Source organism: Elephas maximus, chromosome 3 (genome assembly GCF_024166365.1).
Source record: "Elephas maximus indicus isolate mEleMax1 chromosome 3, mEleMax1 primary haplotype, whole genome shotgun sequence".
Taxonomy (NCBI): domain Eukaryota; kingdom Metazoa; phylum Chordata; class Mammalia; order Proboscidea; family Elephantidae; genus Elephas; species Elephas maximus.
The window spans coordinates 24,818,268-24,842,235 of NC_064821.1; the positions used below are offsets into that span (position 1 = coordinate 24,818,268).

General features: G+C 39.1%; 1 protein-coding gene across 1 annotated transcript; it reads right to left on the reverse strand.

Moving 5' to 3' along the window:
- Nucleotides 1-2,575: 2,575 nt before the first annotated feature.
- Nucleotides 2,576-3,505, reverse strand: LOC126071607 (olfactory receptor 7E24-like). The gene has a single exon (XM_049875811.1). The coding sequence runs from the start codon at nucleotides 3,503-3,505 to the stop codon at nucleotides 2,576-2,578; it is 930 nt and encodes a 309-aa protein (XP_049731768.1).
- Nucleotides 3,506-23,968: the final 20,463 nt, after the last annotated feature.

Here is a 23,968-nt window from a genome sequence, read left to right on the forward strand (position 1 = left end):
AGAGTAGGACTGCTTCACAGGATTTTCTTGACTCTAATCTTTCCAGAAACAGATCACCAGACCTTTCTTCTACAGTACCACTAGATAAGTTTGAACCACCAACCTTTAGGTTAGCAGCTGATTGCAAACTACTTGTGCCACCCGGAGACCTTAATGGCTTTGTAAAAGCACTTAAATATGTTTCCAGTCCTAATCATCTGTGAATAAGGCCTCATCAAATCTACTTCTTTTAGTTAGAGTTCAAAGATTTAAAAACAGGGAGATTCCAAAGCCAGCCATCTTATGCCTACTTTTGAAGAGCTTTTTGCAAGTTGATCCCTCCTGAAAACCAAAAAAAAAAAACAAACCTATTGCTGTCGAGTCTATTCCGACTCACAGGGTCCCTATAGGACAGAGTGGAACTGCCCCATACAGTTTCCAAGGAGAACCTGGTGGATTAGAACTGCCGACCTTTTGGTTAGCAGCCACAGCTCTTAGCCACTATGTCACCAGGATTTACCCCCTTCCTGATAGGGAGATTGTAATTTTCCTTATATTAGCTCCTTGAAGACAACTCAGTTTTCCATTTCTCTTGGCAGGTCCAATTTGATCTAATCTGGGAAAGAGCAAAGGTGAAAATAATAGGATAATATGACAAGCATCTGAATATGAATTGAGCCTATCTTATAGAATTGTGAGATACTAAATTAAATAATACATATAAAGTTCCTAGGCTAGCAGTTCTCAATCCTGATTTATCCTATAATTACTGTGGATCTTTTAAAATGTACTGAAGAGCTGGGTTTAGCCTGTAACCAACCAAATCAGATTCTCTGTGAATTCCTTGGTTATCCTGAAGTACAGCTGTGGTTGAGAACTGTTGACTTATAATATGGACAGACTCTTAGTAAATGTTCCATTAATATTACTGTCTTACTTATCTAGTGGTGTTGTAACAGAAACAGAAATACCACAGTAGGAGGCTTTAACAAACAGAAATATATTTTCTCACACTTTAGGGGGCTAGAAATCTGAGTTCAGTGTGCTGGCTCTAGGGGAAGGCTTTCCCTCTCTGTCAGCTCTGGAGAAATGTCCTTATCTCTTTGAGCTTCTGTTCCTGGACGATCTTCATGTGGTGTGGCATCTTCTCCCATCTCTGCTTTTTTTCAATGGCTTGTTTAATCTCTTTTGTATCTCTGGAGAAGGATATCATGCTTGGTAAAGTAGGAAAAGCAGGAAGATCCTCCACCAGATGGATTGACACTGTGGCTGCAACTACGGGCTCAAACAGCAACCATTGTGAGAATGGCGCAGGGCCTGGCAGTGTTTTGGTTTGTTGTGTATAGAGTCATTAAGATTGGAAACCAACTCAATGGCACCTAACAACAATAATAATGACTATATCAGACACATGATAACAAACCTTGATTTTTTTTTAAATTCATATTTTGATTCTTCATGTTACAATTTATCAGTTAGAGCTCAATCAAGAAGAAAGAAAAAAAACTAGCAATTTTCATGAAGATCATTTAATACAGATAATTAGGTAAATAGGTTTGAAAGACTGAAAGGCATAAAAGAAAAAAAAACGGTAACACTGAGCTAGTATCTACAGGAAGTAGTGATCATGAAAAGGATAAGAAGTATAGTGAAAAGGTTGGCATATTGGATTGGTTATCATTATGGACGAGTATTAGAAGAACACTGCAAGAAATTAGATGGAAATCAGAGCAGGGATGGGACAACTTCTACTCTGGCATCACAAAGCGTAGTGTAGAAAGGTAAGTTTAGAGCACAGACACAAAAGCTTAATATCCAGAACATATGACGAAGCTCTATGAAATGGAGGGAGAGGACATTTGGAGAAATATTACCAGGGACATTGAGAAAAATCACATTGCCAAAAGTTCTTTCCTATCTTCCCCATTGTGAGTTTTGACTGCTTTAAGATCTTCAACATCTGCGGATAAGGAACAAATGGCCCAAGGCATATTAGCCATTTTTGAACAATGGTCTTACTTAGATAAAGAACCTCCAACCTTGGCTGCCCACTGGTGCCTCTTGGGTTACTTTGAAAAATCTTACCTCACATCTCAGTCTAAATAAACCAGCATCTCCTGTGGTGCAACTCTGGCAAGAGTGTCTTTAAATTTCACCAGGGAATTCCAATATGAAGCCAAGTTTGAGGACTAATAACAAGCATTATTACACCTAAACTATATAAAAAGATAGATCTAGATGTTGTATAGATATTAGGCATGAACTGTGGAAAGGGTTGTGGGTTGCATTTTTTATTAAAGAAAGTTGTGCATTTCACCAGGGTGTCTGTGTCATAGATGACAAACACAGAAGGCTTCATAGGGGTTATAGGAATCAATTTGGTATACACTATGATGTACCACAGATTTCAGAATATCCCCCAATCCCCATCCAAGTGGGCCGAATAATCAGTATTCTGATATGAAACATCAAGAGGAATGAAAGAAACTAGAGCTACAAAAATTATGTGACCAAAGGAGCATGCTTCCAAGCTCCACATGTTTGGTGTCCTGCCTATTATAATCCACAGACTAAAAAAATGACACAGGTGTTGGTATCATGCTGATCTACTGAGTAGCCTCCGCAAGGCCCTCTTGATATCCCTATTCCTCAGGCTGTAGATGAGGGGATTCAACATGGGGATGACCACGGAGTACATCACTGTGGCCACTGAACCACTCCTAAGAGAAGGTGAGACAGCTGAACTGAGGTACACCCCAATACCTGTTCCATAAAATAAGCAAATGACTGACAGGTGAGAGCCACAGGTGGAAAAGGCTTTATACTTCCCACTTGATGATGGGACTCTCAGAATGGAGGAAACAATTTCAATATAAGATAAAAGGATCGCTGAGACTGGAATGCCTGCAAAGATGGCACCAATAATATACAATAGTATGTTTTTGGTGGTGGTGTCAGAACAGGCAACGTTGATGAGTTGAGAAGGGTCACAGAAGAAATGAGGAATTTCCACTTCTTTGCAAAAGGTAAGTTGTGACACTATCAAGCAGTGCAGCTGGGAGTCCGAAAGGCTGAGAAAAAAAGACACTAAAACCATCAAGCCACAGAGGTTGGGGTTCAGGATGACTGGGTAGTGAAGTGGGTGACAGATGGCCACAAATCGGTCATAGGCCATCACCATCAGGAGTAGATTGTCCATACACCCAAAAAAAAGAAAAAAAGACAACTGAATCAGGCAGTCACCATAGGAGATGATTCTGTGGTGTGTATTGATATCCATAAGCATCTTAGGGATTGTGACAGAGGTGAAACCAATGTCAGTCAAGGACAGGTTGGAGAGGAAGAAGTACACGGGGGTGTGAAGGAGGGAGTCAGAGCTCACAGCCAGGATAAGGAGCAGGTTCCCAAGCACAGTGAGCAGGTACATGGACAGGAACAGTCCAAAGAGGAGGGACTGCAGTTCTGGATCTTCTGAGAGGCCCAAGAGTACAAATTCAGACACACGTGTTAGATTCTGTGGGTCCATGCTGCAGAAACACCTTTGGGAAAGTAAAGAAAGGCCAGTAAAAGGAAACAAGAACACAGTCACTCAGCTCTGTGTCAATTTTTTGAATTCAGAAAATTCACAAGTAAAGCATTCACACTTAAGAAATACATCCCCTTCAGCAACTCTTCTAAATTATGGCAAAACTATCCTTCCTAGAACTCTCTCTTCATTGATTTCTGTCCTATTCACCCTCTTCTATACAAACCCACTTTAGAGACACTCAGCTGAAGAATGTTAGAGGATCAACAACATTGACAGATAATGAACTCATAAAGACAGTAAAATAATTAAGTCTTGAAGAAAGACAGGATTTCAACAGACATATAACAAGCAAAGACACCAAAGCAATATCAAAAACCTCCCAAGACAGAAAAGTTCAGAACCAGAAGTCTTCACTGGGGAATGCAACCAAAATTTACAGAACAAAAGATGCCAATCCTTCTTAAAATTTCCAAAAATTACAAGAGAGAACTTTCCCTAACTCATTCTATGAGGCTAGCATCACCCTGGTACCAAAACCAAACAAAGACCCCACAAGAAAAGAAAACTAGACCAATATCTGTGATAAACATAGACACATAAATCCCCAACAAAATTCTAGCAAACTGAACCCATCAGCATATTAAAAGGATTATACACCACGACCAAATGGAATTTATTCCAGAAATGCAAGGTGGTTTCAACATTAGAAAATCAGTCAATGTAATACACCACATCAAAGGCAAAGAACCACATAATCACGTCGTTCAAGCCAGAAAAGGCTTTTGACAAAATCCAACGCCTGCTCTCAATACTGCTATTCACTATTGTACTGGAAGTTCTAACTGGAGCAATTAGGTAAGAAAAAGGAATAAAGGCATCCAAATTGGGAAGGAAGAAGTAAAGCTATCCCATTTTGCAGCTAGCTTTTCTCTATATAGACTACAGAGTTCGCATGTTACAAATGAGATGTTTTTCTAAGTGTATGTCTAAAATGAATTTGTAGGTAAGTCAGAACGTGTGCATACAGTCCTTATGTAGCCTTAGCCTTACTTTTTAGTGCAATATATTTAGCCTTACTTTAGTGCAATAAACGGCTCAAAGACTTTTCCATGGTTTGAAAGCTGCATGTGCAGCAAGTGAAGGTGATTATAACGAGGAATTTTTTGCCTGTGGAAGCTGCTTCAGTTGTTTCAAGATGGCTGCAGATTTACACAACATTAGAGGGTCAGTGAAAAAGAGGCAGACCCTCAAGGAGATGGATTGACACAGTGGCTGCAACAATGGGCTCAAGCATAGCAACAATTGTGAGGATGGCACAGGACCAGGCAGTATTACCTTCTGTTGTGCACAGGGTTGCTGAGTCGGAACTGACTCAAGGGCACCTAACAAGAACAACAATGGGCAAATAGGAGCTGTCTATCAGTTGGACATTCATAAACCCGAGACTTTCTGGACCTCAAAGAATCTACAATAAATGAATTCAGGAAAGTGGCAGGCTATGAGATCGTCACAGGAAACTCAGTTATGTTTGTATACACCAGGAATAAACAATCTGAAAGGAAATTAAGGAAAGAATTCTATCTATAATTGCATCTAAAAGAATAAAATGCCTAGGAACAAATTTAACTTTAGAGGTTAAAGACTTGTATCCTGAAAACTATAAACATTACTGAAAGGAGTTAAAGATCATCCAGGTAAGTGGAAGGACATTCCATACTTATGGATCAGAACACTTAATATTGTCAAGATGTCAATACTACCTAAAGCGATCTACGGATTCAATGTACTACCCATCAAAATTCCAACACTTTTCTTTGCAGAAGTGGAAAAGACAATCCTAAATTTTATATAGAACAGCAAAGGGCCCAAAATAGCCACAGAAATATTGAAAAAGAAGAACAGAGTAGTAGGACTTGCACTTCCTGATCTCAAAACCCATTTTAAAGCTACAATAATTAGAACAATCTGGTACTAGTATAATGATAGACATATAGACAAATGGAATAGCATTGAGATCCCAGAGATAAGCACATACATCTATGGTTGATTAATCTTTGAGAAGGTTACTAAATCCATCAAATGGGGAAAGAACAGTGTCTTTAATAGGTGGCGCTGGGACCACTGGATTTCCACATGTAAAGAATGAAGTTACACACATATCTCACACGATATATGAATATAAACTCAAAATTGATCCAACAACTAAAAATTAAACCTAAAACTGTAAAACTCTTAGAAAAAAACATAGAGATAATTCTTCAGGACCTAGTCTTCAAAAACAGGCTGTTAGATATGATGCCAAAAGCACGACAAATCACAAAATAGATAAATGAGATCTCATCATAATTAATAACCTTTGGACAGCAAAGGACTTTATTAACAAAGTGAAGAGATAGCCTACAGACTGGGAACCATGTATCAGATAAGGACTTAAAAGCCAGAATATAAAAAGAACTCCTACCATTTAACTAGAAAAAAATAACAATAAAAAAATGGGCAAAAGAATATAAATATGGCTAACAAGCACATGAAACATTACTCAATTTCATTAGCCACTACTATTGTCGTTGTTAGGTGCTGTCAAGTTGATTTCGACCCATAGCGACCCCATGGGACACAGGAGCACTGTGTCATGGGTTTTCTAGGCTTTAGTAGTTTAAGAAACAGATTGTCAAGGCTTTCTACCTTGAGACACTGGGTAGGTTCAAACCTCCAGCCTTTATATTAGCAGTTGTGTGCCTAACCATTGGGTGCCAGATCTCTTTTCATTAGCCATTAACCAACCAACCAACCAACCAACCATTTGCCATCCATTTGATTCCAACTCATAGCACCCCTGTAGGAAGGAGTAGAACTGCACCATATGTTTTCCAAGGAACAGCTGGTGGATTCATGCTGCCAACCTTTTGGTTAGCAGACAAGCTCTTTAACCACTGTGCCATTCATTAGCCATTAACCTGTTGCCACTGAGTCAATTCAGAAGCCATTGTTATTGTTGTTGTTAGGTGCCACCGAGTTGGTTCCAAATCATAGTGACCCTTTGTAAAACAGAATGAAACTCTGCTCAGTCCTGCACCATCCTCACGATCATTGTTATGTTTGAGCTCATGTTGCACCCACTGGATCAATTCATTTCCTTGTGTGGGTTTTCCCCTTTTTGGCTGAACCTGTACCAAATGTGATGCCCTTCTCCAGGGACTGATTCCTTCTGATAACATGTCCAAAATGTCTAAAGTTTGTGAGACGTAGTCTCGTCATCCTCACTTCTAAGGAGCATTCTGGCTGTACATCTTCCAAGATAGATTTGTTCATTCTTTTCACAGTCCATGGTATATTCAATATTCTTTGGTAATACCATAATTCAAAGGTGTCAATTTTTCTTCAGTTTGCCTTATTCATTGCTCAGCTTTCACATGCATATGAGGTGACAGAAAAACACCATGGCCTGGGTCAGGTGCTCCTTAGTCAATAAAGTGTTGCTTTTCAACACTTTAAGAGGTCTTTTGCAGCAGATTTGCTCAATGCAATGCATCCTTGATTTCTTGAATGCTACTTAAATTGGCATTAAATGTGGAGCCAAGTAAAATGAAATCCTTGACAACTTCAATCCTTTCACCGTTTATCGTGATATGCCTTATTGGTCCAGTTGTGAGGAATTTTGTTTTCTTTACGTTAAGGTGTAATTCATACTGAAGGCTGTGGTTTTTGATCTTCATCAATAAGTATTTCAAGTCCTTTTCACTTTCACCAAGCAAGGTTATGTCATCTGCATAACATAGGTTGATAGTGAGTCTTCCTCCAATCCTGAAGCCACGTTCTTCTTCATCTAGTCCAGCTTCTTGGATGTGCTCAGTATACAGATTGAATAAGTATGGTGAAAGGATACAACTCTGACACACACTTTTCCTGATTTTCAACCACAGAGCGTTCCCTTGTTCTGTTTGAATGACTGCCTCTCAATCTATGTACAGGTTCCTCAAGAGCACTATTAAGTGTTCTGGAATTCCCATTCTTTGCAATGTTATACATAATTTGTTATGACCCACACTGTCTAATATCTTTGGATAGTAAATGAAACAAAGGTAGACATCTTTCTAGTATTCTCTGCTTTCAGCCAGTATCTATCTGACATCAATATGATTTCTCTTATTTCAGATCCTCTTCTGAATCTGGGTTGAATTTCTGGCAGTTTCCTGTCTATGTACTGCTACAACTTCTTTTGAGTGATCTGCAGCAAAATTTACTTGCATGTGATATTAATGACATTGTTTGATAATTTCCACATTCTGAATGGGCACAAATATGGATCTCTTCCAGTTGGTTGGCCAGGTAGCTGTCTTCCAAATTTATTGGCATAGGCAAGTGAGCAGTTCTGAATTGGTATTCTGTCAATTCCTGGAGAGTTCTTTTTTTTGCCATTATCTTCAGTGCAGCTTGGACTTCTTCCCTCAGTACCATCTCTTTTTGGTCATATGCTACCTCCTGAAAAGACTGAATGTTGACCAATTCTCTTTGGTACAGTGTCTCTGTAAATTCCTTCCATCTTCCTTCGACGCTTCCTGTGTCATTCAGTACTTTGCCCAAAGAATCCTTTTCTATTGCAACATAACCCTTGAATTTTCTCTGCAGTTCTTTCGGTTTGAAAAATACCAAGTATGTTCTTCCCCTTTGGTTTTCTATCTTCAGGTCTTTGCACAAGTCATTATACTACTTTGTATTCTTGAGCTGTCCTTTGAAATCTGTTCAGTTCTTTTACTTCGTCATTTTTTTCCATTTGTTTTATACGCTCTATGTTCAAGAGCAAGTTTCAGAGCCTCATCTGACATCATTTTGGGCTTTCCTTCCTTTTCTGTCTTTTTAATGACCTCTTGTTTTCTTCATGTATGATGTCCTAGGTGTCATTCCACAACTTGTCTGGTCTTCTCTCATTAGTGTTCAGTGTGTCAAATCTATTCTTTAGATGGTCTCTAAATTCACATGGGATATATTCAATATTGTACTTTGGCTTTCATGGACTTGTTCTAATTTTCTTCAGCTTCAGCTTGAACCTGCATATGAGCAATTGATGGTCTATTCCACAGTTGGCCCCTGCCCTTGTTCTGACTGCTGATATTGAGCTTTTCTATGTTCTCTTTCCACAGATGTGGTCAATTTAATTCCTGGGTATTCGATCCAGCTAGGTCCATGTATATAGTCAACATTTATGTTTTTGACAAAAGGTATTTGTAATGAAGAAGTTGTTGGTCTTGTAAAAATCTGTCATAGGATCTCCAGCATCATTTCTATCCCCAAGACCATATTTTCCAACTATTGATATTTCTCTTTTGTTTCCAACTTGCACGTTCCAATCACCAGTAACTATCAATGCATCCTGATTGCATGTTTGATCAATTCAAACTGCAGAAGTTGGTAAAAATCTTCAATTTTTTCATCTTTGACCTTGCTGGTTGGTGCGTAAATTTGAATAATAGTTGTATTCACTGGTCTTCCTTGTAGGCATATGGATATTATCAATGTTTTACCTCAGGATAGATCTTGAAAAAATTTTTTGATGATGAACAGGACGCTATTCCCCTTCTACTTTTCATTTCCGGCATAGTAGACCATACCATTGTCTGAGTTAAAAAGACCAATACCGGTCCATTTCAGGTCACTAATGCCTAGGATATCAAGGTTTATGCATTCCATTTCATTTTTGTCGATTTCCAATTTTCCTAGTTCATACTTACTACATCGAAGGTTCCAATTATTAATGGATCTTTGCAGCTGTTTCTTCTCATTTTGAATCATGTCACATCAGCAAATGAACGTCCCAGAAGCTTGCCTCTGTCCACATTACTAAGGTCTACTCTACTTTGAGAAGGCAGTTCTTTCGCAGTCATATTTTGAGTGCCTTCCAACTTGAGCAGCTCATCTTCTGGCACTATATCAGATAATGTTCTGCTGCTATTCATAAGGTTTTCCCTGGTTAATTTTTTTTCAAAAGTAGACTGCCAGGTCCTTCTTCCTAGTTTTAGTCTGGAAGGTCAGCCAAAACCTGTCCACTATGTGTGACCCTGCAGGTATTTGAATACTGGTGGCATAGATTACAGCATGTAAGCCCCTACAGTATGACAAACTGTCAGATGCATGTGGACATTTTTTTTTTTTAATTTAGAGAGATGTAAATCAAAACCACAATGAAATACCACTTCACTGCCACTAGGATGACTAAGATTATAAGAATAAATAAATAACAAATACTGGCTAGGATGTGGAGGAATTGGAACCCCGTCCATTTTGGGTGGGAATGCAAATGGTACTGCTGCATGGAAAACAGTTTGGTGGTTTCTCAAAAAAAATTAAACCACAGAGCTACCATATGAGCCAGCAATTTCACTACCTGGTATATATCCAAGAGACTGAATGCAGCAATGCAAACAGACACATGCCCACCAGTGATCATGGCAGGACTATTCACAGTAGATAAATGTGGAAACAACTTAAATATCCATCAGCAGAAGAATGGAGAAACAAAATGTGGTATATGCATACAATGGAATATTACTCAGCCATGAAGAGAAATGAAGTCCTCATACATGCTATAACATGAATGAAACTTAAAAACATTTTGCCGAGAGAAGTAGCCCAATCACAAAAGGACAACTATTGTATGATCTTATTTATATGAAATACTAGAACAGACAAATGTATAGAGACCAGCATCAGCTCAAGGCAATTTTTGTTGTTGTTTTTGGACCAGTGGCTGGAGGGCATATGAAAGGGGAAATCACTGATTAAGAAGCATTGAGGTTCTCTTTGTGGTGAACGAAAATTTAGCAACAGGTATTGGTGATGGTTACACCAAATGACTGATGTACTTGGTGTCACTTAATTGAACATGGGAAAAGTGTTGAATTAGCAAATGTCTTATTATATTTTCACAACAATAAAGAAAAGAATAAAATATAATTTCTCTCTTTATGAAGGAAGCGTGGGATAAGAAATGTCCTCTTCCATTTAAGAAAAAAATCAGTCTAATTAAAGGACACCAAGCAGATGTAAAAGGAGCCCTGGTAGTGCAGTGGCTAAAGTGCTGGGCTATTAAGGGAAAGGCCAGCAGTTCAAACCTACCAGCCAGACTGGGAGAAAGATGTGGCAGTCAGTTTCTGTAAAGATAACAGCCTGGAAAACTCTATGGGGGTGTTCTACTTCGTCCTATAGGGTCACAATTCCATGGCAACAGGTTATTAAGCACTATAAGGAGCCCCTGGTGGTGCAGTGGTAAGCAGAACTGCTAACCAAAAGGTCTGAGATTCAAACCAGCCACTCCAAGGGAGAAAGATGTGGCAGTCAGCTTCAATAAAGATAACAGCCTTGGGAACCATAAGGGCAGTTCTACTCTATCCTTTAGTGCCATTATAAGTTGGAATCCACTCAAAGGCAAAGGGTTTATTATTATTATTTTGTTTTGCATTTTTTGGTTTTAATTAGCTGTAAAATGTATTTTTTTTTCAAATGCAGGGCAATAAATAACTTTGATTAGGACTCTTTATAAACACCCTATAAGAGCTATGTAATAAAATGTCTGCCTCCATTTCTTTGCATGTTTGACTCCTCCTAAACCTCACCCTCCCTCCAGCCTTCTGCCTTACCTGTGGGTAAACTGGTAAGACAGCCCAGGTGCTCCCTCTTTTGGTGCTGGCAGTAGATTCAAACTGGGCAAGGCACTGCCGGGGTGCTAGAGCCCTCAGTCAAGACCCACCATAACCACAGTAAAAATTCCAGCCAGGCACTTTCCTTACTCTCCCAAGTCACATTTGGACCAGGGTGGGAGCCTCCCCTGGTATCCCTAGATAGTTTTCTTATGTGAGTAATAAACCTTTTCATATACTCCTGGTGTGTGAGTGTGGCCTTATCAGCTTCACCATTTGAACCAAATTTGGGGGAATGGTGGGGAGTCCATCCTAACTCTGTAGAGTGTTCACAGCAACTAGAACCACATATCTTGGACTCTAAGTTAAAATAAAACATTCTTAATCAGATACACCAAATAGCAAAACTGTTGCCATCCAGTTGATTTGAACACAGGGCAAACCCATGTATTACAGAGTGGAATTGCTAAATAGGATTTTCTTGACTATAAGCTTTAGAGAAGGACATGGCCAGACCTCTTCCAAGGTGCTGCTGGGTGGGTTTGAAACACCAACATTTTAGTTAGTTGTTGCTGTTAGGTACCATCTAGTCGATTCCAACTCATAGTGACCTTATGTGACTAAGTAGAACTACCCCATAATGTTTCCTAGGCTGTAATCATTACAGGAGAAGTTCACTAAGTTTTTGTCTCCTGGAGTCACTGGGTGGGTTGAACCTTCAACCTTTCAGTTAGCAGCCCAGTGCTTAACCATTTGGACCTCCTACAGATTCTCTTAATCATCTAGCATTTTTACAAGGATTTTATTAGAAGCATTTCATTTTTCGTGAGTTTCATCATTGTTTTCTATTCTGACATACATCCTCCTTAGAGGTAAATGCTCACTTGAATATGTGGGTTTTCTCTGAAAAATCTTTTCAAGTGTAAATCTTAAACTTTTGCTTTATTGGCTTTCATGTTTTGATAAATATATTTTGTTAAATGCACAAAATCATACATGGCTGATTCAAAATGACATTCAGAGCAGCTCCTCCTGTCAATGATTAAATAGTAATTAACTGCTAATGGACACTCTCATTTCATTTTCATTTCTATGCAGGTTACTTTGTATTAACCCTACACAATCTCAGGAAAACAACTGTCTTTGAGGCCACTCTTTGCTCTTGTCATCATGATGCAGCTGGCATCAGCAATGATATCCCTTGTTCCATGTCCTCTTCTGAATCTGGCTTGAATTTCTGGCAGTTTCTTGTCAATGTGCAGCTGCAACTGCTTTTGAATGATCTGCAGCAAAATTTTACTTGTGTGTGATATTAATGGTATTGTTTGATAATTCTTCATTCTGTTGGGTCACCTTTCTTTGGAATGGGTACAAATATGGACCTTTTCCAGTAAGTTGGCCAGGTAGCTGTCTTCCAAATTTCTTGGCGTGAACAAGTGAGCACCTCCAGTTCTGCATTCATTTGTTGGAACATCTCAATTGCATTCCATCCACTCCTGGAGCCTTGTTTTTCGCCAGTGCTTTCAGTGCTGCTTGGACTTCTTCTGTCAGTACCATTGGTACCTAATCATATGCTGTCTCCTGAAATGGTTTAATGTTGACCAATTCCCTTTCGGTACAGTGACTCTTTTGATGCTTCCGGGGTCGTTTAATATTTTCCTTGTAGAATCTTTCTCTATTGCAACTCAAGGCTTGATTTTTTTTTTTTTCACTACTTATAGCTTCAGAAATGCCAAGCATGTTCTTCCCTTTTGGTTTTCTATCTCCAGCTCTTTGCATATGTCATTATAAAACTTTACTTTGTCTTCTCAAAGTGCCCTTTGAAATCTTGTGTTCAGCTCTTTTATTTCATTTCTTCCCTTTGCTTTAGCTACACAACATTCAAGAGCAAGATTCAGAGACTCTTTGGACATCCATTTTGTTCTTTTATTTCTTTCGTGTCTTTTTAATGACCTTTTGCTTTCTTCATGTATTATGTCCTTGATGCCATTCCACAACTTGTCTTGTGCTCAGTCATTGCTGGTCAATAGGTCAAATCTATTCTTGAGATGGTCTCTAATTAGAGGTGGGATATTCTCAAGGTCTTACCTTGGCTCTCGTGGACTTGTTCTAATTTTCTTCAACTTTAATTTGAACTTGCATATGAGAAATCAGTGGTCTTTTCCACAAGTGAGGAGTGGCCTTTTTCTGACTGATGATATTGAGCTTTTCCATTATCTCTTTCCATAGATATACTCGATTCGATTCCTGTGTATTCAACCTGGTGAGGTCCATGTCTATAGCTGGCATTTGTGTTGTTAAAAATGATATTTGCAATGAAGAAGTCATTGGTCTTGTAAAATTCTATCATGTGATCTTCAGCATCATTTCTATCACCAAGGTCATATTTTCTAACTACCAACCCTTCTTCTTTGTTTCCAACTTTTACATTCCAATTGGCAGTAATTGTAAATGCATCTTGATTGCATGTTTAATCGATTTCAGACTGCAGAGTTTGGTAAAAATCTTCAATTTCTTCATATTTGGCTTTAGTGTTTGGTGTGTAAATTTGAATAATAGTTGTATTAACTGGTCTTCCGTGTAAGGATATTATCCTATTACTGACAGTGATATTATCCTATCACTGACAGAGTTGTACTTCAGGATAGACCTTGAAATGTTGTTTTTGACAATGAACAGGATGCCATTTGTCTTCAATTTGCCATCCCCAGCATAGTGGACCATATGATTGTCTGATTCAAAATGGCCAATACCAGCCCATTTCAGCTCATTAATGCCTAGAATATCAATGTCTATGCATTCCATTACATTTTTGACAACTTTCAGTTTTCCTAGGTTCTTATCTTGTACATTCCACTTTCCACTTTTTAATGAATATTTGCAGCTGCTTCTTCTCATTTTGAGTTGTGCCACATCAGCAAATGAAGGTCCTGAAAGCTTGACTCCATCCCCATCATTAAGGTTGACTCTACTTTGAGGAGGCAGCTCTTCCCCAGTTATATTTTGAGTGCCTTCCAACCTGAAGGGCTCATCTTTTGGCACTATATCAGACAATGTTCTGTTGCTATCCATAAGGTTTTTACTGGCAAGTGTTTTCAGAAGTAGACTGCCAGGTGCATAGACTGCCAGGTCCTTCTAGTTTGTCTTAGTCTGGAAACGCCGCTGAAACCTGTCCACCAAATGTGACCCTGATGGTATGGCAAAGCTTCCCGTATCACAGTAACACACAAGTCACCACAGCATGACAAACTGGTAGACGTGTGGCGGAGCCACAGCTTAGAACCAGTTAAATTAGAATCCCAATACATGAGGCCCTTGGTGATCCTAATGTACATCAAGTGTGAATCGCTGCCTTAGGATATTGCCATGCACTTAGTAAATGCTCCATTAAGGTTAGCTATTATTATTATCATTAATTCCCAGTGCTCCTATTAAATATGTAAATGTTTAATAATATTTGCTTCAGAACTCATACTTTATAGAAATTTAAAATAGTCCCATTAACTTTTAAGTTTTCTCCTATCCCTCCTGATCTCATTCTCAAGAACACCCATCCCCAAATCCAGCCATTGACATGAGCTTAGGGGGAATATCTACCTGACAATGTTTCCTTACTGTTGGTATTTTTTTATATATCCATAAATGGTTTTCTTAAAAACTTACCTAAGTAGTATCATGCTACGCTTACTGTCCCTGAAATGTCATTTACCATGACATTCTAAGTCTTGTCTGTGAAGCACATTTATCTGGTTAAAATCTAGTTTAAATAATACATAGTATTACCTGGGGGATGAACTTCATTTTATTTTTCCATTTCTTATTAGGACAATCCTATGATAATTCTTATGCCTCTTTCCATTCACACAAGTGAGAATTTCTATAAGATATATGAATAAGGGATAGTTGTTTGAGTTGTGACAACCAATGTGTGTTCAATTTTTCTATTAATTGTTAAATTTTCTTTCCCAATAGAATAATGAACTACATGTTCTTATCATCAATGTATATCTCATTGCTGCTGAGCCAATTTCAACTCATAGCGACTCCATATGACAGAGTAGAACTGCCTCAGGATTTCCAAGGCTGTAATCTTAATCTTTATGGAAAAAAAAAATGGCGTAGTGGTTAAGTGCTACAGCTGCCAACCAAAGGGTCAGCAGTTCAAATCCGCCAGGCACTCCTTGGGAACTCTATGGAGCAGTTCTACTCTGTCCTATACGGTCGCTATGAGTAGGAATCGACTCGACGGCACTGGGTTTTTTTTGGATTAATCTTTATGGAAGCTGACAGCCACATCTTTCTTCTATAGAGCAGCTGGTGGGTTCGTTCGAATCAACAACCTTTTGGTTAGCAGCCAAGTGCATAACTACTATGTCACAAGTTATAGAATCGCAAATATCCCTGAAGTCTAGCTAGTAGTAGTCATCGTTCCAGGGTAGCTCTACACAAAGTCCCTGTCTCTGTAGGGAATAACATTTCTGTATCTCAGATTTCCAGAGTGGGGTGTAAAATGAATTGTTACTCACAGAAAACCCTTTGACCACAATATCCATGCCAAAAAAAATCCTATAAACTAGGGCCTCGTTCAACTAATTCCCAATGAATTCACCAAATTCCAAGAGGAAGAATTGATGCCTCGGCCTCCATTTGCTATTTTGAACCAAAGCAGGTGCGGCAGGAAAAACATTCAGCTACAGAGCCCAGGAACAAGGTCTGAGTCCCATATCTTTCATCCACTGGAATGATGGCACTTAATATTCAATCATGATTTTCTAACCAGAGTTGAAATCATTATTGGAGCAAACAGTTTATCGATGAAATTCAATGCCATGAAAGATTCAGGCACTTTATTTGGAGTTATTTTGCAGAATTAAAACCTATCTTATCTGAAGAAACTTGAGCATGAATAAATGGAAATCCTAAAATACATCTCAGTCCACATAGAAAGATTTTTCTTCCCCTTCTCTTTCTCTTTCTTCCTTTTCTGTTTTCATTTTTATGAAAATCTGTTAAATTATTAAATATAGTGTTATTAATCCTATTAAATGGAAAATAATAGATATCATAGAAAATTCATGACATAGACACATACAAGCCCTATTTTATCTTATTTATGTATCTGAGCAGTGAGACTCCATTCACAGGCACCTAGCTAATAGATACTCTGACTTTCCTTTTCTCCTTCTTGGAGACTCCAGACAGAGAGATTGGAGGGAAACGATTCAGTCCCATTCATCTCTCTAGTCCTACTGGTATCCCAGGATGGGAGGAAAGCACAGGCAGAAAAGCACCCAGTGTGTAGAAGCCAAAGTGACTATGCTTTGTTCCTGTGAACTAATAACAACAATTAATATTTAACAGAGACATTTTGCTTTGGTGCCCTATACTGTGCCAAGTTGGTGTAGATTCTAGCAAAGCAGAAATGAGTAAGACTCGATCATATTTCCTCTGAGAGCTTCAACTGGAGTGACACAGGAAGAGAAATAGGAGGTTGGGATGACAGGTTAGAATATTGGGTAGGTGCTCCTTAGTATCACAGTGGTTAAGCACTTAGCTGCTAACCAAAAGTTGGCAGTTTAAACCCACCAGCCTCTCCACAGGTGAAAGATGTGGCAGTCAACTTCAGTAAAGGTTACAGCCTTGGAAAGCTTATGGGAAAGTCCTTTGTCCTATAGTGTCACTGTGAGTTGGAATCAACTTGATAGCAATGGGTTTAGTTTTTGGCCCAGTGATAAGGGACAGTGATTTTTCAGTGGTACAATTCTTACTTTTCATGCAGAAGCCTGGGTTCGATTCTCAGCCAAAGTACCTCAAGCACATTAACCACCCATCATAGGCTAGAGCCTTGTGTGTTGCTATGATGTTGAACACGTTTCAGTGGAGGATCCAAAAACCAGACAGTGAAAACACTATGGATCACCATGATCTGATCCCCTGTGGATGGAATCCCACTGCCCAGATTCAAACCTGGATTCACCCCTCTCTACAGCAAAAAATTGATTAAAAACATAAAATTGATATGCTCCATTCCTCACCTATAAAATAATAATAATCTCTGCACTATATCTTGGGGGTGATTATATAGATGAAATGAAAAAAAGCTACATAAAACATAGCTCAGAGCTTGGCACCAGGAAACACTAAATACAGTTTGGTGATACTGTAATTATTGTCTTCATCACCATCATTATCATCATAGTCAACTTCATGATTATTTAGGAGTGCTTAGTGGACAGCTTAGAGGGACTTATTTCCTGCTGTGGTGGTGGCAACGTCTGTGGAAGCTAAAAATGGTGTTAGAGAAGAGCAGAAGTCTGAATGAAAGTCCTCAGATACCTGCACTACAAAGAACATAAACTTCATAAGCCATATAACTGAAACATTTTATTCTGGGCCCTCCGTCCTGACTATCCCAACTGTGCTGTTAGTCTTGATGATGAACAACAATAACCTTAGCTGTTCCTCCTTTGTTCCTGTCTCCCTCAGCACTCACTGGGCTGCATGGTGTCTCTGCTGGAGCATGGCCAAGGAGTGTGAATCCATTGCTTCTCCCGTGCTTGGTGGGCGATGAGGGCTGAGGCTTGTTCCTCAGGACTGGCAGGAAGAGAGATTCAGGCATAGGCATAGGCATAGGCAGCCTAATGTGGATGACAACTCTGGGAGCAGGAGACACACTTATATAGCCTGCTGAGCTGGGACAGGCATACTGTAGGTCTGGAGACACAGGCTAATAATTTATAATCGAACGGTACTGAGAATGCAACTCACAGAACTCATCATTAGCCTAACTGATCTATGTTCTCCCAGTCTCTGAGGCCTTGTTAACAGATGCAGGAAGAAAAAAGTGAATGTCCTGGAAGAGTCAGGGCTGTTCCTCTTCCCAGGAGGAAAAAAACCTGTATTCTCAGTACTATCTGCTAAACTGCAGGGATCTTAGCATGAAGTTCACACTCTCTTTTTTCTAATTTGAAGAATAAGTGAGTGACTTTGATATCAACAAATGCAGCAAATTGATGGAATGATTTAGGAAGAATGAGAGTGTCTATACTGAGAATCTGATACTACTCCCATATCTCATTTGTAATTTCTATCTCTGAAGAGAACATCCTAGCTAAGTCAGTTTGTGGAAAAGAGCGTTGTAAAAAAGAAGTATTCAGGCACCCAGCACTGGGTCTATATTTTGGATTCAAGCAATTCACAAGTAAAGCACTCAAATATGATGTTCAGAATCTTCAGCAGTATTTCTCAGCTGTGACAAACCCATTCTTCTCAGAACTCTTTCCTCATTGGTTTCTCCACTACTCATTTGTTTTGACACACATCTACTATAAGGACAGTGGGTGGAAGAATGTTAGAATACTAAGGACATTTTCTGATAACAAATCTATAAAGACAGTAAAATATCTTTATGAAAGAAACATATGGAATATTTAATATCCTTCTTTCTTTAAGAAAAAAACCATTTGAATTAGAGGACATTATGAATCACTTAAGGAGGGCAATGGTAGAATCATCACTTCCCATGTTTGTGTTAGAATTTGGTGAAATTCCCAGCCAACACACCTCATATGCAGCCTTCACCCATCTGTAAGTGGAGGCTTGCATATTTCTATGATAATGAATAGATTTCACTGAAGCTCCCAGACTAAGACAGTGGAGGAAGAAAGGTCTGCCAACCAACTTCAATGATCAAAAAATCAGCCAGTGAAAATCCTATAGATCACAAGAGTCAAGTAATTTAGACCAGAAGTTTTAATCAAAGGTATTTCAAAGGTACATCTTAATTGATTCCAGTTTCCTGACTATAAATGGGAGTCCAAGACTCTGAGTCATATCTCTCTTTGAGATTGAGAGGAGTTAATTACAAGAACGGATGAGTAAGTGGATAGCTGAGACAAAATCCAGGAGTAGGGGCATGAGAGAGGTCTTTCCAGAATTATCATTTACCACCTCTTTCTGTGATTCTCACTTGTGATCTCAGCTATCCTTCCAGTAGTTGTTGCAGCAAAGGACAATCACTGGAAGAGCACAATGAATAGCTTGTAGTGACCAGAGAATCAGAAATAACAGGGTGGATGGGCTGAGAAGAATATTGAATAGGTACCCTTTGTCTGGAGTCAGACTGCCTAGATTAAAAATTGGCTTCATCCCTTTTTAGTCCATGACCTGGTACAAGATACATAAAAAGTTTTCCTCCTGTCCTCATCTGTTAAATGCTAATAATTTGTGTTGCTCTTTTTGGAAGGTAGTGGTGAAGATGTAGGAAAATGAGTTACGTGGAATTTTAGCTCAGAGACTGCCACCAGGACACCCCCAGTAAAGGTTCCTAATAATGTAGTTACATCATCATTCTTACCATTAACCTCATCAATTATCATTATCACCCCCTTATGATAATTTTAGATTCTTAATCTTACATATTCTATTAAACTGAAAAAAATTGATGTCATTGAACATTCATAATAATAAAAACAAAGCATACATTTATTCTCTCAAGAATTAACAGAGGTCTATACAGAAGATCTAATAGTACATCAGATACTTAATGTATTGATATCAAAATGTCCTCACTTTTTCTTGAGTCAGTGAGTAATACACTGAACGTTAAACAAAGTGGATATGTACCAAATCTAAGCAAAATTCTGAGTATATAGAACAAAGATATTCAGTCTCGACCTTTAAACTGCATAAGGACTCATTTTGTCAGGATAAAATTGTAAGGTCTTCTGTCAGGCATTTAGGTTAAATCACACGTTAGATCTCGAAGTTTCTCATCAGTGAAGTTGGTTGAAGATGTAAGCTTAGCCGTAAAAGGTAGAGTAACATAGTTACTGCACAGGTTTTCAGAATCCGCATTGCTACGTCAGGAATTATGTGTAGCATCTCCAAAGGACGGTCGGATATCCATGTAGTGAAAGACAGAAGGATCCTCAAGACAGATTCATCATGACAGAAGACAGAGAGGTATGGTTACAAAGTAGATTCCCAAAGAGGCCATTACTAGAGAAAAGAATGAACCTCCCTTTGCTACCATTACACTCACGCAGAAACTGGAAATATGATCCACCATCTTAAGCGCCAAATGTATACTCCTAACTGAGGCATATGATTGGCAACTACCCTTTTTCAGGAGTACATTTGTAAACTTCCCGTTGCATACAGAAGATTTCGAAGAGCAACTTGACAAGACAAAGTATTCAAATGAAATGTGCAAAGACCTGGAGTTAAAATGGAAAAACACATTGGACATTTATCAAGATGAAAGAACCGAAGAAAAAATCCAAGCCTGAGTTGCAATACTGAAAGATTCTGTGGGCAAAATATTGAAGGACACACAAAACATCAAAAGTAGATGGAAGGAATAAACAGTCACTGTAACAAGAATTTGTCTACTTTCAACAATTTCAGGAGGTAGCATATGATCAAGAACCAACAGTACTGAAGAAAGAAGTCCACACTGTGCTGAAGTATTGGCTAAAATCAAGCCTCCAGGAAATGACAGACTACTACCTGAGATGTTTAAAAAACAGATGCAATGCTGGAAGTACACACTCATCTACTAGAAACATTGAAAAAAATCACAAGATATCAATGTTTATGCTTTCCATTTCATATTTGATAATTTCCAATTTTTCTAGATTCATACTTCATATATTCCACATTCCGATTATTAATGGATGTTTGCAGCTATTTCTTCTCATTTTCAGTTGTGCACATCATCAGATGTAGGTCCTGAAAGTTTGACTCCATTCAGGCCTTTAAGGTTGATTGTACTTTGCGGAGGCAGCTCTTCCCCAGTCATCTTTTGGGTGCCTTCCAACCTGAGGGGCTCATCCTCCGGCACTATTATCAGACAATGTTCCGCTGCTATTCATAAGGTTTTCACGGGATACTTCTTTTCAGAAGTAGGCCACCGAGGCTTTCTTACTAGTCTGTCCTAGTCTGGAAGCTCAGCTGAAACCTGTCTACTGTGGGTCACCCTGCTGGTATTTGAATACTGGTGGCATAGCTTCCAGCATCACAGCAATACCCAAGCCCCCACAGTATGACAAACTGACAGATGTGTTGGGAGTGAACACTAAGTAGCTATAAAAGGGGGCTTGGTGGAGCAGTAATTAAAGTACCTGGCTGCTAAGCAAAAGGTCAGTAGTTCAAACTCACCAGCCAGACCGTGAGAGAAAGATGTGACAGTCTGCTTCTGTAAAGATTAAGGCCTTGGAAACCCGATGGGGCATTTGTACTTTGTCCTATAGGGTTGAGGCTCGACGGCAACAGGTTTTTAAACTGCTCCCTGGAGCCCTGGTGACAGTGGCTAAGAACACGGCTGATAACCAAAAGGTCAGCAGTTCTAATCCACCACTGCTCCTATGGGGCAATTCTACTCTGTCTTATAGGGTCACTATGAGTCTGACTGATGGCAACTTTTATTTTTTTTAACAGAGCCTTAATGCTGCAGTGGTAAGCACTCTTCTCACTGAAAGTTTTTTGCTTTGAACCAGCCACTCTGCAGGAGAAAGATCTGGCAGTCTGCTTCCATAAAGATTGGAAACCCTGTGGGGCAGTTCTACTCTGTCCTGTAGGGTCTCTGTGAGTCAGAATCCACTCAAGGGCAATGGGCTTAGGGTTTGTTGTTGTTGTTGTTGTTAGGCAAACAGTTTTAAACTGCTGTAAAATGTATTTTAGTTCTTCAAAAGGCAACGCAATAAGTTCCTTCGATTTGGAGTGTTTATAAATACCCTATAAGAGCTGTGTAATAAAACCTCTGCCTTCATTTTTGGGGATATTTGACTGCTCTTAAACCTCACTTTCCTGCTGCTTTCTGCCTTACCCCTGAGTAAACCGATAAAACAACCCAAGTGCTCACTCTTTTGTCCCTGGCAGTAGATTCAAATTGGGCAAGGCCCTGCTGGTGTGCTGGAACTCTCAATCCTGGCCCACCCATAACCACAGTAACAATTCCAACAAGGCACTTTCTTTGCTGTCTTAAGGCACATTTAGACCAGCATGAGATCCTGCCCTGGTCTCCCTAGATAGCCTGCTTATATGAGTGATAAACCTTTTCATATAGTTTGTGTGAGTGTGGCCTTATCAGTCACACTGCTTGAACCAAATTTGGGGAAGTAAGGGTGTCCATCCTAATTCTGCAGAGTGTTCACAACAACTAGAACCACATAAGCTGGACTCTAAATTAGAACCCCACCATGTGTCTGTCAGTTTGTCATACTATGGTGGCTTTCGTGTTACTGAGGTAATGGAAGCTTTGCCACCAGTATTTCAAATACCAGCAGAGTTACCCTTGGTGGACAGGTTTCAGCAGAGCTTCCAACTAAGATAGACTAGGAAGAAGTACTGGGCAGTCTACTTCTGAAAAAAACTGGCCAGTGACAACCTTACAAATAGCAATGGAACATTGTCTGAAATAGTGAAGGAAAATTAGCTCCTCAGGTTGGAAGGCATTCAAAAGATGACTGGGGGAGAGATGCCTACTCAAAGTAGTCAACCTTAATGATGTGGATGGAGTCAAGCTTTTGGGACCTTCACTTGTTGATGTGGCATGACTCAGAATGAGAAGAAACAACTGCAAACATCCATTAATAATTGGGATGTGGAATTCATGAATTATGAGTCTAGGAAAATTGGAATTCATTAAAAATGAAATGGAATGCATAAACGTTGATATCCTAGGCATTGGTGAATGGAAGTGGACTAGTATTGGTCATTTTGGATCAAGCATATGGTCTACCATGCTGGAAATAACAACTTTAAGAGGAATGGTGTAGCATCCATCATCAAGAAGAACATTTCAAGGTTTATCCTGAAATACTATGCTGTCAGTGACAAGATAATATCCATATGCCTACAAAGAAGACCTGTTAATATGATTATTATTCAGATTTATGCACCAAACATTAAGGTCAAAGATGAAGAAATTGAAGATTTTTACCAACTTCTGCAGTAGGAAATTGATCAAACATACAATCAAGATGCATTTGTAATTACTGGCACTTGGAATGCAAAAGTTGGAAACAAAGAAGAAGGATTGGTAGTTATAAAATATGGCATTGGTGACAGAAATGATGTTGAAGATCTCATGATAGAATTTTGCATGACCAACAACTTCATTGCAAATACATTTTTACAACAACGTAAATGGCAACAATACAGGAATCACACTGACTACCTCTGTGGAGAGAGACAATGGAAAAGCTCAGTAGGAGTCAGAATAAGGCCAAGGGCCAATTGTGGAACAGACCGTCAATTACTCATATGCAAGTTGAACTTGAAGAAAATTAGGACAAGTCCACAAGAACCAAAGTACAACCTTGAGCATATCCCACCTTAGAGGCTATTTCAAGAATATATTTAAGTCATCGAACACTAATGATCGAAGACCAGAGAAGTTGTGGGATGACATCAAGGACATCATACATGTGAAGAAAGCAAGAGGTCTTTAAAAAGGCAGGAAAGTAAGAAAAGACCAAAATGGATCTCAGAGGAGGCTCTGAGTGTTGCCCTTGAATGTTGAGTAGCTAAATCAAAAGGAAGAAATGATGAAGTGGAAGAGCCGAACAGAAGATTTCAGAGGAGATCAAGAAGACAATTTAAAGTATTATAATGAAATGTGCAAAGATCTGGAGATAGAAAACCAAAAGGGAAGAACGTACTCGACATTTCTCAAACTGAAAAAAAAAAAATTTAGGCCTCTAGTTAAAATATTGAAGGGTCCTACAGGGCGAATATGAAATGATGCAGGAAGCATCCAAAGAAGATGCAAGGAGTAAATGGAGTCACTGTACCAAAAATAACTGACATGTGTTCAACCATT